The sequence below is a fragment of the Dipodomys spectabilis genome, unplaced genomic scaffold (genome assembly GCF_019054845.1).
Source record: "Dipodomys spectabilis isolate Male_0828 unplaced genomic scaffold, ASM1905484v1 ptg000234l, whole genome shotgun sequence".
NCBI lineage: Eukaryota > Metazoa > Chordata > Mammalia > Rodentia > Heteromyidae > Dipodomys > Dipodomys spectabilis.
Genome location: NW_024870911.1, coordinates 13,407,285 through 13,425,704, shown reverse-complemented (window position 1 = coordinate 13,425,704; position 18,420 = coordinate 13,407,285). Strand labels below are relative to the sequence as shown.

Below are 18,420 nucleotides of genomic sequence, written 5' to 3'. Positions count from 1 at the left end.
GAGATGTCTAATATCTAAAATTAGGTGAAATGGAAACAGATGAACCAGATGATGAATCCAGCCAAGATCAAGAACTTCCCTCAGAGAATGAAAACAGTCAGTCTGAAGACTCAGTAGGAGGAGATAATGATTCTGAAAATGGATTGTGTACTGAAGATACTTGCAAAGGTCAATTCACGGGACACAAAAAGCGATTGTTTACATTCCAGTTCAACAACTTAGGCAATACTGATATCAGTTACATCAAGGATGATACCAGGCATATAAGATTTGATGATAGGCAGCTTAGGCTAGATGGTAAGTATTTGTGAAAAATTGTCTGACTAATTACAGCACTGTGAAGTGTTGTCTTGTTTATTGGGTAAAATTAATGAAATTCAGCCCTATTGTGAAAAATGCCATTTATTTATCTGAGAGTTTAAATGAAAGGCCTTAATGCCTAAGTGTCAATGTTTAATAAAGTAAGGCTGAATTTATCACTAAGCTTTCATATTCCTGTAGCTTGTACTTAGGGTCTTGAGCTCTTAGCTTTTTTTTTTTTTTTTTTTCAAAGTGATGGAGCACATTTTTTCCACCCAGGGCAGCCCACATCCAGAGCCCACTGTCCCCACAATTACATGCCAGCCCAGGCACAGGCCCACACCAACTTGTGTCCGATGAAAAGGTCTGGTGAGGACCACCCTATGCTCACCTCTTGAGGGCCGTGCAAGCTGCCTTCAGATTTTCTGAATTAGATGTGCTGAGATGCCCCCAAACCCCACCTGGCGAGGGAGGGCTCAGGCTCCTGGATCATGTCTGCAGTCCCGTAGTCCACAAAGGACAGGGAGTTCACGAACGCCAGCAGGGCCTCAGTTTCCAGGGTATTCGAAGACAGCAGCGGCACCCATGCTGGTCCCGATGCACATGGACACCACACTGTAGGCCCTGTTTCCACGGCATTTCAGCTTGCAGCGGGACCACCTGGCGTACCCACGTGCAGCCCAGGGGGCGGCCTAGGGCCACGGTGCCCCCAAGGGGTTCACCTCAGTGGGGATCCCCAGCTTCTCCACCATAGTACAGGGCCTGGCTGTCAAAGGCCTCATTAGCTCTTAGATTTTTACGCTTCTGGCTGGCACACTACCAGTGGAGCTGAGCATCCTGTCCTAAGATTCTTTGTATCTTTTTGTTGTGGTGGTGAATTCTTGAATTATTTCATTGGCCCAAATCACCTAGTGCAAATAAATATAGCTACTTTTACTGCTATATTTGCTGACACATAAATATATTGATTGTAAATAAATGTATACCCTAAAATGTATACATTTTAAAAGAAAAAAATGCATTTCTACCTTAGAAAGATCTTTTCTTGCCTTGGATTGGGATCCTGATTTGAAAAAAAGATACTTTGATGAAAATGCTGCTGAGGTAAGTTATCATTCACTACTTTTTTTACCTCCTCCTGATTTACTTTCTTTTGATTATTAGAATTAATCATACTCTTTTATCATACTCCTTTGTTTCCATCAAATTTATTTATTTTTCCAGTTTAAAAAAGTAAGTCATGAATCTTTCTGGGTTTTAAGGTAGAGAGTTAGGTTTGAATATGGTTTCCTACTTACCTGTTTTAATCGTCACATAGTTTTATTCAGGAAATATTAAGAAGTATGATATAAAGCTCAGCAGAAATAAACTTTGTGATTCTTTTTTAAAAATTTAGGAGTTTTCATTATTATTCATAGTAAGCATTTGTTTCATTTGTTCTCTTAACTCAAGAAATACTTCTCTTTAGGATTTTGAAAAACATGAAAGTGTGGAATATAAACCTCCTAAAAAGCCTTTTGTGAAGTTAAAAGATTGCATTGAGCTTTTTACAACAAAAGAAAAGCTAGGTGCTGAAGATCCCTGGTAAGTGACAAAGTTAAATATTTCTCATTTTTTTTAAACATTCTGGGCTATATCACGTTGAAAAGGTGGCTAATAAATTCTCTTAAGCATTTTAAGTAATAAGCATTTCCTTTTGTTATAAAGTCTATAGTAGGGATGGGAATATATGCAAAAGTATTATTACAGTGGTAAGCTTTCATCTCAATAATTAATAATTTCTTATCAAGTAATTCTTAGCCATGACACTATTTTGTGATAAATTTTTTAGGAAGATTAGTAATGCATTTTGTTGTATAATTGTATTAGAACTAGAAGTTTTGAGATTTTCTAATGCCTCTATCTCAGCACACATTTGATATATCCATGTCTTTTTTTATTGTACTAAACCATTAATAATCTTTTTCCATTTCTTTGATTTTTTTATATGTTAAATTATAATGGTTAAAAAAAGTTTTGAAGATAAAATTAATCGGAATTTTTTTGCTGGCATAATATTAGGTATATAATACTCAGTGAAAAAAATTGTAGAACTTCTCACACATATTTTGATTTGTTGTTTCACTAATGGAAATTGTTATTTGTTTGTACCTCAATCAATCATTAAATATTTATTCTTGTCTTTAGGTATTGTCCAAATTGTAAAGAACATCAGCAAGCCACAAAAAAATTGGATTTATGGTCACTGCCTCCAGTACTTGTGGTACATCTCAAGCGATTTTCTTATAGTCGATACATGAGAGACAAATTAGATACTTTAGTTGATTTTCCTGTCAAGTAAGTTTAAATTATACTGAATAAGCTTTTCTCAAAGCTATTTGATGCTTTCTGTTACTATACTTACTAAATAAGCATCATGTATTATTGGATCTAATTTCAATTGATGATTTTATTTTTGAGGAGTTACAGTTCTGAGGTTTGGAATTTTGTAATTTTTATTCTTAGGTTTTCCAAAAAGAAAATATACTTTAAAAAAAAGTTAAATATAACTCATTATGTTGTATTACTTTATAGGTTCATTGATATAAGACACTATTTGGACTTAGAGATTATTTTTTCTATGAATTTTTTTTTTGGGGGGGGGATCCAGTTGTGGGGCCTGAACTCTGGGCCTGGGTGCTGTCCCTCAGCTCTTCAGCTCAAGGCTAGCGCTCTACCACTTGAGCCACAGCACCACTTCTGGCTTTTTTTCTTTTTGCTCATGTGGTGCTGGGGAATCGAACCCAGGGCCTCATGCATGCAAGGCAAGCGCTCTACCACTGAGCCACCTTCCCAGCCCTCTATGAGTTATTTCATCATTACTTATCAAATGTTCCTAAATACCTTTCCAAAACCTAAAATGATATGCAAGAATAGTGAAATTGCTTAGAAGGATGATATTAAATGTTAGCTCTATTTGCTATATCATACAATATGTGTAGTATCATACCAAAAGAACCTAATATTGCATTTTATAAAAGGGAACATATGACTCATATTTCAATACTTATGATCCAGTATTTACTTGAAACTATAAGTGGGAAAAGTACTTAAAGCAAGTATGTCTAAAGAGCTACAGATAAATGAAATTATATAGATGGTGAAATATAAATACAGATTTTGTAAAGGTGAAAATATTCATTGGATTGCCCATTTGAGTTGGAATTTATAAATGTAAAATTGAAAAGATTTTGCCATTATTCACCTGAAAACAAAAGGTCATAGCCAGGTGTGGTAGAACATGCATAGAATCCCAACACTTGGTAGATGAGACAATAGAATCACAGCGTAGGAGCCACATTGGGCTAAAGGGGCAGAGATGGACATTGTGGAGGTCATTTTCTCTTCAACAGAAGTATAAGCCAAATTTTTCTGAAATACAGAATTTTGACAATGTCAAAGATGTATGCTTGAAATTATCATTGTTGCTTTTCAATGATGCAAGTATAAGAACAGTAATCAGAAATGATAAACTACTTACAAGATGGTCGTGTTCCAGGTTCATGCACAACATATTATAAACAAGTAGTTCTATTCAAAGGATGCTGCCTATTTCCTGTATGTAGGTCATCAAAATCATGAAAATGTAAAACAAAAAGGGATTAGTATGTTTTTATTTTTAAAAAGTTGTCTTATAACTTTTGGGGAAGGTGGCTCAGTGGTAGAGTGCTTGCCTTGCATGCATGAGGCCCTGGGTTCGATTCCTCAGTGCCACATAAGCAGAAAAGGCCATTAAATAAAAATAAGAAAGTTATTTTTTACTATTATTTTACTTAGCATAAATCATTCCTAAAAATGACTTGAAAATGAAAAATGGCCATTGTAGCTGATTGATAAGTTTTTCTTGGTACACTGAGAAATATGTCCTCATGAAAATATGAATCTGAATAGCATCATTCAATGGGACATTTTTAAATTCTCAACTCTTTTTTTTTTTTTTTTTGGTGGGACTTGAACTTGACCTGGGCAATGTCCTTGAGCTCTTCAGCTCAAGGCTAACACTCTACCACTTGAGCCACAGCGCCACTTCCAGTTTTCTGGTGGTTAATTTAGAGATAAGAGTCCTGCCAGGGCTGGCTTTGAATGGCAGTCCTCAGATCTCAGACTCCTGAGTAGCTAGGATTACAGGTGTGAGCCACTGGTGCCCAGCTAAATTCTCAACTCTTCAGAAAATTTTTCCCAAAATGTTCTAATGTCTTGAAGATATGTATAATTTGTTTGGGTTTTTTTTTTGGGGGGGGGGGTTGTTTTGTTTTGTTTTGTCAGTTGTGGGGCTTGAACTCTGGGCCTCGGTGCTGTCCTTGAGCTCTTCAGCTAAAAGCTAGCACTCTACCACTTGAGCCATAGCGCCACTTCGGGCTTTTTCTACTTATGTGGTGCTGAGAAATTGAATCCAGCACCTCATGCATGCAAAGTAAGCACTCTACCATTGAGACACCTTTATAGCCCTGTATAATTGGTTTTATAAGCCTTTGATAATTTTTTTGTAACTATCAAGAGATATATAGGTAGGGGTGTGTGTGTGTGTGTGTGTGTGTGTGTGTGTGTGTGTGTGTGTGTGTGAGTCAAAAACACTGGCAGAATGAAGTAGACTTTATAAAAGAAGTTATTGTATTTAGGGAAACATAAAAGTAACTTGATTTCTCTTTCTAACAGTGATTTGGATATGTCAGAATTCCTCATTAATCCAAATGCAGGTCCCTGCCGCTATAATTTGATTGCTGTTTCTAACCACTATGGAGGGATGGGAGGAGGCCATTGTAAGTTTGCATTTAACTCAAATCATAATGTTTAAATACTCAAATCATAATGTTTAACCCTTGACTTTTTCATTAAGATATTTACTGCTTCTTAAAGATAACATTTTAGGTGTATGTTTAAAATAATAGTTGTTCAGTGTTGATTAATGAATGAGTTGGCTTTTAACCTTATTTTATCAGATATAGAGAGGATGGAGTTAGTCCTACCCCTTAGCTGAAGAAATAGGAAGAAGCATTTTTGGTTTGGTTGGGGTACCTCTTCATTCTTCCTCTTTCTTACATATGCTCATTTAAACATATATATCTGTTTACATACATAACCAACAGTACTATAGATTTCATTAATGCTATAGGTTTCTCTTGATGCTTCAGACTTGTCCATGATTCATTTGTCTGAGTCCATTGCTTCTCACCATTCATGGTTTTACACATACTGTGTTGTTTCTCCCTACTTATCTAGTAAGATACCCAAATTGCTTTTGTCCTATCACCATAAGACCGATAAATGTGATTGTTTGTGATCTATATTGTAAGATTTTGAACTCTGTACCTAGAAGTATGATGTCTTGATTCATATGAGTAAGTGCAGTCAGATTACTATCCAGCTTGACTTAATGGTCTAAACTCTCTACTTGATAGATTTTTTCATTCCTAGGATCTGTTCTATTTATGTTTATGTCATGATTATTGGTCTACTGAGCTTTCTTTTTTCTTTTGTGTATATTTTGACTTTTTCTTATTATGTACCCATGCACAATAATTAATCCTCATTAATTGTTGTCATGTAATTTTAATAGATATTCCTTATGCAAATAATTGTAGGTTTGAGGAGTCTCTCAAAAACAGTGGATGTTTTAGTGACAGAGTGATTGTCATTTTCCCTAGATACTGCTTTTGCAAAAAATAAAGATGATGGAAAATGGTACTATTTTGATGACAGTAGTGTCTCCACTGCATCTGTAGACCAAATTGTGGTAAGTGTGTCTTATAGTTTTTGAAAAATCATGAGATTAATAGTTTTAAAGCATGAATATAAGTATAGCAAAAGGGAAGCGATGAGTTCAATCCCTAGCACCAAAAAATTTAATAAGTGGGACCTCTGGAATACAGTAGTCCACATTTTGACAATTCTAATAGCTAAGAAACACTGATTTGCTTTAAAGAAATAGAGATTTTTCTCTAGTGTGCATTTATTTTCAGAATTTTTACAGTTTGTAATTTTTTCTAGCAGTTTTTCATATAGTTTATAATGAAATTAGTTTTCCTCTAGGAAGTAGTTTTAAAGTGTAGATCTTTAACAAAAAACTAGCCTTGTATTTTCTGCTTAGTAAATGAGGAAATTACATCTATTCACATTGGTTCTAGTTTACAATCAACATTTGTTACATTTTGCATCACAGTAAAGTTTTGACTTCAGATATTGACTGATACAGGATGATGATATAATATATCCTAAGAAGAAAGCCAAAAATTACTTGAAGATTCATTTTTCCATAATTTTGCAAGTATAAATTTTTTTGCAAGTATAAATTTTATTAGAATGGTAGAACAAGTGAGAAATACTAGAGATACTAACTTATTTGTTCTGTTCCACAAATTAAATTATATATTACTTAAAGGCACAGACTATAAATATATCTGTAGATATATAGATATATTGTTTGTGATATTTCAAAGTCTACCTTATTAAAGCAAATAAACTCTGAGCCCAGTTATTGGCATCACTTTAGTCTTGTTTCATGAATAGATAAGAAATAATATGTTTCTCTCTCCCTTTTTTTTTTTTTTAATCCTGGGGTTTGAACTCAGGGCCTGGACACTGTCCCTGAGCGTCTTTTTACTCAAGGCTAGCACTCTACCACTTGAGCCACACTGTCACTGCCACACTGTCACTGGCTTTTTCTGTTTATGTGGTACTAAGTAATTGAACCCATGACTTCTTGCATACTAGGCATGCACTCTACCACTAAGCCACATTCCCAGTCCATAAGTTTCTCTTTCTCCTTTTTTTATTCTGCCTCTGCCAAGAGGTAGGTATGTGTGTGTGTGTCCATCCCTTAACAAGAGGGGTACATTCTGTAAAATGCTTTAAGTATTTGGATCATTGTACAAACATCATAAAATGTACTTGTATAAACCTAGATGATAAAGGCTACTACATACCTCATTTATATTTTAATCTTTTGGTGCGACTATTGCATATGCCATTTATGAAAAAGCCATTATATGGAACATGAATACATATGCACATATGCATGTATGTGTATCTATGTATACACACATTTTTGTTACTTATCTCCATATAAACAACCAGATAAGCAAATACTTGAATACTGTATTTTTTCTATGCCTCTTAACATTTCCAGTGTATTTTAAATTCATCATTTTCTTTTGTGTCTCACTGTTTGTTTTGTTTAAACATCCTAAAATTGTTCTCCCTCTTTGAAAGTCCTTTTTTTTTTAATTGTGAAAATACTGTACAGAGGGTTGACAATTACATGGGCAAGATAATGAGTACATTTCTTATCAAGCATCGTAGCCTCCTCCTTTGTTTCCCCTTCCCATCCCTTCCCATCCCCCTCCCGCCCCCCTTGAAAGTCTTTTTGACAATACTGCCCACTGTCCTAATAATTGGTCTTATAAACATGAATTTGATATTACTATGTGTTTTAATAATAATTTTATTTAGCCAAATGTATTTGACTACCTTATATAAAGGTAGTCTAAATAAGAGTAAAGAATAATTTTTATATTTGATTCAAGAGCCTTACAATCTAAAGACAACAAATTAATAATTATAATATGTTAAAAACCAACCAGGCATGATCGCTCAAACCTGTAATCCTAATCACTTAAGAAATAGAGTTCAGGGGCTGGGAAGGTGGCTCAGTGGTAGAGTGTTTGCCTTGCATGCCTGAGACCCTGGGTTCGATTCCTCAGCACCACATAAGAAAAAAGCCGGAAGTGGCGCTGTGGCTCAAGTGGTAGAGCGCTAGCCTTGAGCTGAAGAGCTGAGGGACAGCGCCCAGGCCCAGAGTTCAGGCCCCACGACCGGACCCAAAAAAAAAAAAGAAATAGAGTTCAGGGGTTTCTGGGGGATTCCAGTTCAGGCTAGTCCAGGCATAATGTTCTCATGACTCTCTCATCAACTAATGACTGGGTTAGTGGCCCAGTACCCAGTGGTATTCCGGGTATGGAGATACACAGTGGGCAGACATAGTGATGCATGCCTGTCATCCCTAGTGACAGAGGGAAAGACAAGTAGGAAGATCACAGTCCAGGCAAGTCAGGGTATAAAGCAAGACTCTAACTCAAAAATAACTAATGCAGAAAGGGACTGGAGGAATGGCTCAAGTTGTAGAATACCTACATAGCAAGTTTGAAGCCCTGAGAGCAAACTTTAGCACTATCAAAAAACAATTAAATTAAAATACTGTGAAAGATTACATAGAATGAATACTGCTTTCTTCAAATTTCTACTTGGATGAAACAAGCAGTGAAAGGAAGTCCTTGTCTGAAGGTGCTGTTTGACCTGAGTCTGTTAATACTGATAAGAGTAAATTAAATTTAAAAAAAAATAAGAGAATGCTACACAAAGAAAACAGTACTTTAGAAAGGAAGAAAAGCATAACAGTGTAGAGGACATTTTAAGGGGACAAAATAATTTTGTATGGCTGAAAGACAAGATTATGTAGGCATACAGGGAAGAAATTAGGCAAGAGCTAAATTTAGTACTCAGATCAAGAAAACTGAAATCCTAGTTTTCTAGATGTTTTCTGAAAGACTGTGATAAGTCATTTGATAATTGTTAAATAGTAAAATGACTTTAAAATTGTATCTTAACATCTGAGAGTAAAGAAATATATTTGAAAGGACTGAGTAAAAATAGCAGAAAGAAATTCCAGAAGCTGCCAAAGCAATTTAAGTAATTAAATTAGTAATAGTAGGAACAAGGGAGAATGAACTTATGGAATAGAATTATATATAGATAGAATTAGTGGATAGAATTAGTAAAAACTTAAAGTTACATATATAAAGATAAAGATGCAGAGAGAGAAATTGAAGATGACTCTTCACTGTTCATCAAGATTGGGAATAATTGCTGTTGAAATTTAAGGTTTCTGTGTGATTACATTGTTTCATTAATATAACTATAGTTTAGAGGTGAGAACTGACTTTATAAATTTGAGTTGTCAGTTTTAGATAATAAATGAAGCCATAGGTTTGAATAAGTCACCTGAAAGGTATAAATTGAGAGATCAGTGGACTGAGGGCAGAGCATAGTGTTGGTTTTTCTTTGTCTTTTGTTCTTTTTCAATACCAAGTTTTGGACTCCAGGTCTCAAGCTTGCTTGGCTTGTTTGCTTAGCTGGCACTGTACCACTTGAGCTATGCCTCCAGTCTAGCTTTTTGCTGGTTATTTTGGAGATGGAGTCTCAAGAACTTTTCTGTTTGGGCTGACCTTGGGCAACAGTCATCTAAGATTATACACATGAGTGAGCAGAAAATTACTCTGACTACAATAAGAAAGTTGGACCTAAAACAAACCTGGATTGAAGTACCTGGTTATAAGACAGAAAAATGTTCACCTTTTCTGAAGAATCAAAAGGAAAAAAATGTCAAATTTTATTTCAAAATAAGTAGGTTAATCTTTGTTTTATTTTGTATTTATTTCTTAGTCCAAATAATATAGAAAGCCAAAATTTTTGTTATCAGAGACCATTTTTCCCTTACATATAGATATCACCTTATATTTAGACAATTTCAGTGTGATTTTTCTATCTAATTTTTCCTTGTAACCAAAAGTGGTCACCAGCTCAGAATTTATGTATTCAGTTTGACCTTTGAGAGGCATGATCATTAACCTCCTTTCTTTGTTTCAACAGTCCAAAGCAGCATACGTTCTCTTCTACCAGAGACAAGACACTTTCAGTGGAACTGGCTTTTTTCCTCTTGACCGAGAACCTAAAGGTGCTTCAGCTGCCACAGGCATCCCCTTAGAAAGTGATGAAGATAGCAATGATAATGACAATGATATAGAAAATGAAAACTGTATGCACACTAATTAATGAGAGCCCTAGAAGCCATAAAAGAGAGACTTTCCTGCTGGTGGTATCTATGGAAAACAAGTTACCCACCACATTAAAACAAAAGTCTGAGATGGGGAGTTTCAGATAACTGAATGTAAATCCTTTATCAGATTTTAACTTGTGCAGTACTTGAAGTGAAACACAATGAAAACTTTAACAGAAATTGTCTCTTAATACATTTACAGTCTTGTATTTACAAGCTAAATATATATAGGAAATCACAAATAAATCCCTTTTAAGTTTGCTGCTGTTTTGATGAATTATGATTTCTTTAATTCTTTGGATGTGAGTTAATTGATGACAGATGTTAAATTTGTGGATGTTGGTCATTTATTTTGCTCTAATAATACTGCAAGATAACTATGGCTGAACTTAGTTTTTGGGTAAACTAGTTGATGTGCATTAGGCTGCCGTATATACTATTATATTTAGCTGCAGTATTAATATGGCATTAATACTGCAGTAATATCCTTAGAAAACCAAATTTTCAAATGTATCCTTGGTAATCATAAGACTACTGGAAAAATAACAAACATGGGAATCAATCTTGAAAAAGTAACTTCTTTTGTTGTATCATTAAAAATCCAGAATATTATCTTCATCTACTGCCACTTTGGAAACAGGTTCTAGATTTCAACACTCCCATCTAAACTCATTTTTCAGTTACATGTAAGTATATTTTAGTGCTGTTAGGATCTCTTCTTTAGACCTTGAATTTTTTTTATTTTAAACTGCCTATCTTTAATCTGGTGTCCAGAATTAAATTTCTTGCTGTCTATTGTTCTCTACCCCATTTTTTTGTTGTTATTTTTGGCAACTTTTAGCTCTCCTAATTATTGTAATATAAGAACAGACTTAATAGTATTCTGTATCCATAGTAATAATTGCATCAGGCTTAGGTGAGAGTTTTTTGTGGGTTTTTTTGTTGTGTGTGTTTTTTTTTTATGTACTAGCTTTTAAATCATTAATGAACAATTGGCTATAAAGGTAGGTCTGTTAACTTTCTTTGTATGTTCCTGATGGAATTCACCATAGCCTTACAGCTTTCTCAGAAGGTAACTTGTTATAAGAGAAATGGCATTTGCATGTTCCAGAATCAGAACCTGTACAGTATATAAAGCATACAAACCTTGAATTTGATTTTAATTCACCACATTCAAGGATCCAGGATGCCAAATATATGTGTGAACATTTGAAACATTTTTATTTGCTGCTTTCTTTCCCTTTGATCTAGTTGAAAGAATGTATTGTTGATTGGCATACAATACTGCCTTTAATAGAAAACTAAATGCTGGGGCACATTTCACATATCGACTACCTGAGAAATTGCTTTGTGTCCCACTGTTATTAAAGCAAAAAGTATAATGTTCTTCACTTGAACTAATCAAATACAATAGATTATAAAATTGTGTATTGTAAATAAAAGTTCACTCTGTGAGTGCACATTTTGGTAAATTATTTATTTATGTTAGCATTTAAAAGTTTAAAAAATGCATTTGACCAGGATAAATGAGGTATGTTTGATCATGGCTATGCTTTATTCCTTGATATTAAAGCTGGTTTTTTTCATCCTGGTATTTTAAAAGCTGCTTTGTTTTTTGTTTTCTTTTTTCTTTTTTTCTCTTTTTTCATTTTTTTTAAATGTAAACTAACCTCCTGCATGACAGAGGTTAAAATTTTGTCTGCACTTGGGTTCACTTGAGTTTACATTTGAATTGTGCATGTTTATTTATACAGATTTCAATAAAGCTATTCAAGGCCTTATTTAGTCTTTTATTTCTTACTCTGAATCTGCTGATAAAAAAACTCTATATGCTAGAATTTTCAGTTTAAACTTAGTTAATACTGAAAAAGAAAGCAAATGCTACTAGGAATTTTAATTATTTTAATTTAAACATTAATTAAACATGTTTGTGTGACTACCAGCCACTGTTTTACATTCTGGAGATAGTATAGCAGGAAACAAATATTTCTACCCTCACAGAACTTAAATTCTTTTGCTCTTTAACAAGTTAACAGGCTATATTCAGATTAATGTCTGTTCAAGTTAATTTTCCCTAGATTTCAGTCTGCATCCTAATTCTTCATGGAGAGCACTTTCTGTTCATTCTTTCTTTTCTTTCTTTTCTTTTTCTTTTTTTTTTTTTGTTTTTTTTGTTGGTTGTTGGGCCTGAACTCTGGGCCTGGGCGCTGTCCCTCAGCTCTTCAGCTCAAGGCTAGTACTCTACCACTTGAGCCACAGCGCCACTTCCGGCTTTTTCTCCTTATGTGGTGCTAAGGAATCAAACCCAGTGCCTCATGCATGCAAGGTAAGCGCTCTATCACTGAGCCACCTTCCCAGCCCTTCTTTTTTTGTTTGAGATGAACTCTTACTATGTAGCTTGAGATAGCTTTGACATCACTGCTCACCTGCCTCAAGCCTCTCAGTTACAGGCATGTACCACTACACCTGATTACTTTCTATTTTCTTTTCAATGCTTGACATTCATTTCTAGTCCCACTAAAAGACCCTAAAGTAGGAAATTATGTTAATGCCACTGAATTTGTCAAACTGAAATGTCATTTTCAACCTAAAAGAAAAACCTTAATAGCTCAAAAGGATAATACATAGTCAAGTAAAAGCAGATATTTATCAGTAAATACCTGATTAATGGGAATATATCTAGAATTTAACTTGTAGATTTGCCCCTTAGTAATCATATGACATTGAACTTTCCAGCTGTTTCTTCACCTATAACAACATGGTACTTGATGTTTATTGAACACTTACTATATTGTTTATATGTATTATCTCATTTAACCCCACAACTATGTGGTAGGGATAGTCATCAAATTCACTTTTTATAAAAGATCAAGATAAAATTTCTTTTTTTAAATTTTTCTTTACAACTTACTTGAAATAATACCTAAGTTTACACAACTGCTATATGGTGAAGCCAGTATTCCATCCTCAGTATATACCCCCTCTTACAATATTACGTAGTGTCTGCTCATAGGATTACGAGAGCACATAATATGTCCTTTTGTGGGAATCAGATTTGTGGCCTGTGCGGTGTCTTCATCTCCATCTTTGAGTACTTAATAAGAATAATACCAGCTGCAAAATCGATTGATCTTTCCTATTTTAAAAAAAAAAAAAACTATCGCCAGTTACCTGTGGTTCATGCCTATAATCCTAACTACTTAGGAGGATTATAGTTCGAAGCCTGTTCAGGTAGGAAAGTCCATGAGATTCTTACCTCCCCAATTAAACACCAAAAAGTCAGAAATGAAGCTGTGGCTCAAATGGTAGTGCACTAGCCTGCAACAAATATGTTCAGACACAGTGCCCAGGCCCTGAATTCAAGCCACAGGACCAGTGCGTGTGCACATTCACACACACACGACTTTATCAACTTATTTGTACTTGTTCATCCAACCTGCACATGTCCTTTCTATCTCCCCAAATGCAACCCTGAATGTCAGGTCTTTTTATTTATTTTTAATGTCCATACACAGTCTGTTACTTTATTTAAACATCTTGCTTTTGACTGGGCGTGGTGACACAGGCCTGTAATCCTAGCTACTCAGGAGGCTGATATCTGAAGATCAGTGTTCAAAGCCAGCCCAGGTAGGAAGGCCCGTGAGACCAAAGCCCAGGCCCAGAGTTCAAGCCCCATGATTGACCAAAAAAAAAAAAAATCTTTTGTTTTTGTCTTCATTAAATAGTATTTATCTTTTCTTTCCAACAGCTGGATATAAACCACACAAAGTGTTGACTTTATATCAGTTAGAAAATCAGCAAGTACTAAAATAGTGTAAGGGCAAAACTTCTTGGGGGGCTAATTTTGGTAAGGTGAAAATATTTTAAAGAAATAGGCCAGGAGATGATAAGAAAATGAGGAAGACTTCTTCAGTGACATGCCAACTCAATAAAGGAACAGGAGGAAGTCTCCTGAGAGAAAGAACATTCTATCACCAACATTGTTGAACACTGCTACACGGGGAAGGATTAAACTGGTCATTGTTTCTATTTTTAAATTATCTACCTGAAACCCTTACTATTTCATATCTTTGTTCTATGCTGTGTAATGGTACATTCTCACCCACTCTTTTGCAATGTCTCATGGAAAGGAACCAGGAGTCATCTAAAATCTGAGAAGTTGTAAGAAAAGGAAAATAAATTTCATTTCTGGAGTCAAAGAATAAGAGTAGAAATCTGAGCTGGGCACTGGTAGCTCATGCCTATAATCCTAGCTACTCAAAAGGCTGAGATCTGAGGATCATGGTTCAAAGCAAATCTTTAATTAACTACCAAAAAGCTGGAAGTGAAGCTGTGGCTCAAGTGGTAGAATAACAACCTTGAGCAAAAAGCTAAGGGTCATTGCCCAGGCTCTGAATTCAAGCTCCAGCATAAAAAAATAAAATAACGTGGAAATCTTCATATTTTTTGATTTACAGTGGTTGTTTTAGTCTTTGAATGATTTAACTTGAATTTTTGATATACTGATAAAAGCTAAATTTAGTTCAAGTCCCACTTGACCAGACAATAGAGAAAGTAAAGGAAAAGGTGAGTGCATTTATGTATTTATTACCTTATAGTTAAAGATGGATACTGTAATTGTATCATCAGTAGGTGATACTGAGAAATTTGTATAATTTTTCTTGTATGCATTCCAGTTTGGAGACATTCCAAATTCAATATACATGTGCTTTACGTGTTTAATTCATATCAATTGTATTAAATGAAAAACGACAAGTAGATAATATCGTCATGTAAAACTTTACAAGTTTTTATAAGCTATATAGGAAGAGGTAGCCCATAATCATCACCATTTATCTGCATTCTCTCTGTCGTACACACACACACACACACACACACACACACACACACACACACACACACACACACACACACACACACACACACACACACACACACACACACACACACACACACACACACACACACACACACACACTGCTTTCCCTTTGTCTTCATCTTACTAAACATTTACTAGAGATCTATGTACCACTCAGTATCTTTAGCTGATGGTTATAAACTAGGAAAATGCTGAGTTTTGACATATAAGAAAACAAATATATGAGTGATCTATTGTAAAATAAGAGAGGAAGGGAAGGCAGAAATCCAAGGTATTTCTGTCTCTATGTGTGTCTCTTCATAGTTTATTTTGAATACTATAAACTAAAGCTGACATTTTTTTTTTTTTACTAGTTTTAAGCACAGAAAAAGAACTGGCTGTTTATTAGTAAAAATTAAAAGACAGATTTTGTGTTACTATAGTTAACTTGAACCAGCCTGTTTATGGTTAACTACATCCAGCAGGGGTCAGGACTGTCTAGCTTAAACCATTGTGGTTACCTTGTGCTACCTATGACTAAAGAAAAGTGATACATAAGAGTTTCGAATTCTTGTTTTTCTATTTTTGTTTTGCAGTACAGGAGTTTTGAACTCAGCCTCTCACCTGCTAGACAGGTTCTTTTCAACTTGAGCCACAACTTCCAGTCTTGACCCCTCTGTCCCACTCCTCCCTTTTTACTTTTGGTGCTAGTTAATTTTGAGATAATCTTCCTTTTTGCCAGCTATGTACCTGGATTGAAATATGCCTATTTTATGCTCCCCATTGTAGTTAGAATGACAGGCACAGAGCACTGACCTAACCGCAAGGATGGATTGAGAAGTCTTCAAATTTTTTTCTGCCCCTGCTGGACTCAAACTGTGATTCTCCTCCATATCTCAGACTCTCAAAAAGCAAGGACTAAAGACATGAGCCATAGCACCTGGCTAGAATCTTCATTGTACAGTTGGTACATAAGAAAAAATGATTATTGAAATAAAATAGAATAAGTCTACTGATTGTGAATGGAAGTTTGCCTTTATGTTCTGCAGAAATTCTCAACTGAGGATAGGGAATTCTGACTTGTTATTAACCACCTTGTGTTTTTACATACGAAGTTTGAAAAAAAAAAACAAAAAAACAGGCTGGAGTGGCAATGTGGACTGCCCAGGGAGCCACACCTTTTGAGAGTGGACATTATAAGGATATGTTCAGGGGGACAATGAGACTGTTAAAACAGGTCATGAGTTCCCAGAACTAAGACCCAACTTAAAACTTTTGTGGGGCTGGGAAGGTGGCTCAGTGGTAGAGCACTTGCCTTGCATGCATGAGGCCCTGGGTTCCATTCCTCAGCACCACATAAGCAAAAAGAAAAAAAAAAGCCGCAAGTGGTGCTGTGGCTCAAGTGGTAGAGCGCTAGCCTTGAGCTGAAGAGCTGAGGGACTGTGCCCAGGCCCAGAGTTCAGGCCCCATGACCGGACCCAAAAAAAAAACTTTTGTAAGAAATTATGTGTCTTCCATGTTTCTAGATAACTCACCTTTTCTCATTTGGTATTTCTTTTATAAGAGATGCATTGATTTTTCTACATGTATGAATTATTACCTAGTACTTATCAGTGCTCTCTATGGTTTTCATTTCTGTGTTAAGCTTAGACATGGTACACAGAAGAATAATCCTCAATTTCCTTTGTTTTTTTTCTCCTTAGTCCTAATTATATTTTAATGTTTATATATTTAAACATTAATGTTGAAACATTTTAAACATTTTTAATTCACCTGGTTATCCAATGTCTGCAAGTCAGCTATTTTTTTTTTTTAATGGAAACATACAGGCTGTTTCAGAGACTGAGAGAACAACACTTCCAGTGTTTGTTGTTTTCTTCCTAAGTAATACGATTACAGACTTTTAGTCCAGCACATGATCTAAATGTTAGGTTTTTAAAAAGAGGTAGCTGAGTAAGAACTGCAGCACGCACGTGGTATTCAGGTAAGGGGTAGGTTTATTCAGTAGACCTGCTGGGACCAGGCAAGGTTGGCACTCCACGTGGCTGGGAAAGGCCTGGGAATGAGAGAGAGCTGGGAAAGAGAGGAAAGAGCTAGAAAAGAGCAGAGAGAGGGGTGAGAACAGTAGCACGCACGTGGTATTCAGGTAAGGGGTAGGTTTATTCAGTGGACCTGCTGGGACCAGGCAAGGTTGGCACTCCACGTGGCTGGGAAAGAGAGAGGAAAGAGCTAGAGCAGAGAGAGAGCAGAGAGAGCTAGAAAAGAAGAGCAAGAGCAAGAGCTAGAAACAAACAGAGAGAAAAAGAGCGAGTCTGGGCCAGGGCTTGCCCTTATCTAGGGTATGGGCGGGGAAAGGTGTGGCCACATCAAATTCAGATGTGACCTCAGCGGATGCAGATGTGACCTCTTCCAGGTGTCCCAGTTGCCTAGGTAACGCAGGTACTGGGTGGAGACTTTGCTGCCAGGAGGGTGGAGTCTGCTTGCCATCCAGGAGAGGACCTTACACTAAAGTTGTAGCCTGGTGTAGCCACATGACTTAATTCTAGACAATGAGGTGTAAGTACAAGTGTTAATGTGCAGCATCTAGCTATTTTCCTTAACCAGGGGCATTCCCTTCCCTTCTTCCCCCTCCTTTCCACTTATGTTGCAATGTGATGACAAAGGAGGAACTGTATCACAGAAGGACTTTGTGTCCTTAATTACCCTAGAATGACCGTCCTAGGTTGGACTTTTATGTTAATGGGGCAGGAAAAAGAAAGGGAAAACTGTGTTCAGATTTTAACTGATAGCCAGACTTTGTTCTAATAATCTGAGTAAAATCTGCATCTGTTTTATCAAATGTCCTGTCTCTTGTCTGTGTATAATAATGTGCCATCATGCTATATCAACATTACAGTGAGCCTATTTTGTAAATATCTGTGGGGGTGTTTGATGGGAGAATATGCTACTGTTTTATAGTTTAAGCTTTCTGTTTCCTGGTTTATTGCATGTGGTTCTGAGAAAGTATAGTCAAAAAAAACACCCATGTACTCTATACACAGCTCAGTTGATGGAGAGAAGCTTTCAGTCAGCCCCTTGTTATTGTCAGTTATGTTTAAACTCTGTATCCTGAACATTTGCAGTTTTTCCTTGTTTGCAATCTTCTTGGAACCATGTAATAATGAATAGCAAGGGCTTTATGTGTACCCCAGTCCCTTATCTTACATTTAGTCTTTAAACTCTTAATGTGGCTGAGCTGGGAATGTGGTTTAGTGGTAGAGTACTTGCCTAGCATGCATGAAGCCCTGAGTTTGATTCCTCAGGACTACATAAATAGAAAAAGCCATAAGTGGCACTGTGATTCAAGTGGTAGAGTACTAGCCTTGAGCAAAAACTCAGGGGCAGTGTTCCA

General features: G+C 35.9%; 1 protein-coding gene across 3 annotated transcripts in view; it reads left to right on the top strand.

Moving 5' to 3' along the window:
- Window positions 1–10,432, top strand: part of Usp15 (ubiquitin specific peptidase 15) — a 102,687-nt gene extending 92,255 nt beyond the window's left edge. For all 3 annotated transcript variants that reach the window (XM_042698609.1, XM_042698610.1, XM_042698611.1), the window contains 7 exons: window positions 25–297; window positions 1,334–1,404; window positions 1,769–1,884; window positions 2,488–2,637; window positions 4,996–5,099; window positions 5,985–6,073; window positions 9,985–10,432. In XM_042698609.1, the coding sequence (XP_042554543.1) occupies window positions 25–297; window positions 1,334–1,404; window positions 1,769–1,884; window positions 2,488–2,637; window positions 4,996–5,099; window positions 5,985–6,073; window positions 9,985–10,167 (986 nt within the window). In that variant the 3' untranslated portion in view covers window positions 10,168–10,432. The remainder of the gene's footprint in view (window positions 1–24; window positions 298–1,333; window positions 1,405–1,768; window positions 1,885–2,487; window positions 2,638–4,995; window positions 5,100–5,984; window positions 6,074–9,984) is intronic.
- The last annotated feature ends 7,988 nt before the right edge of the window (window positions 10,433–18,420 follow it).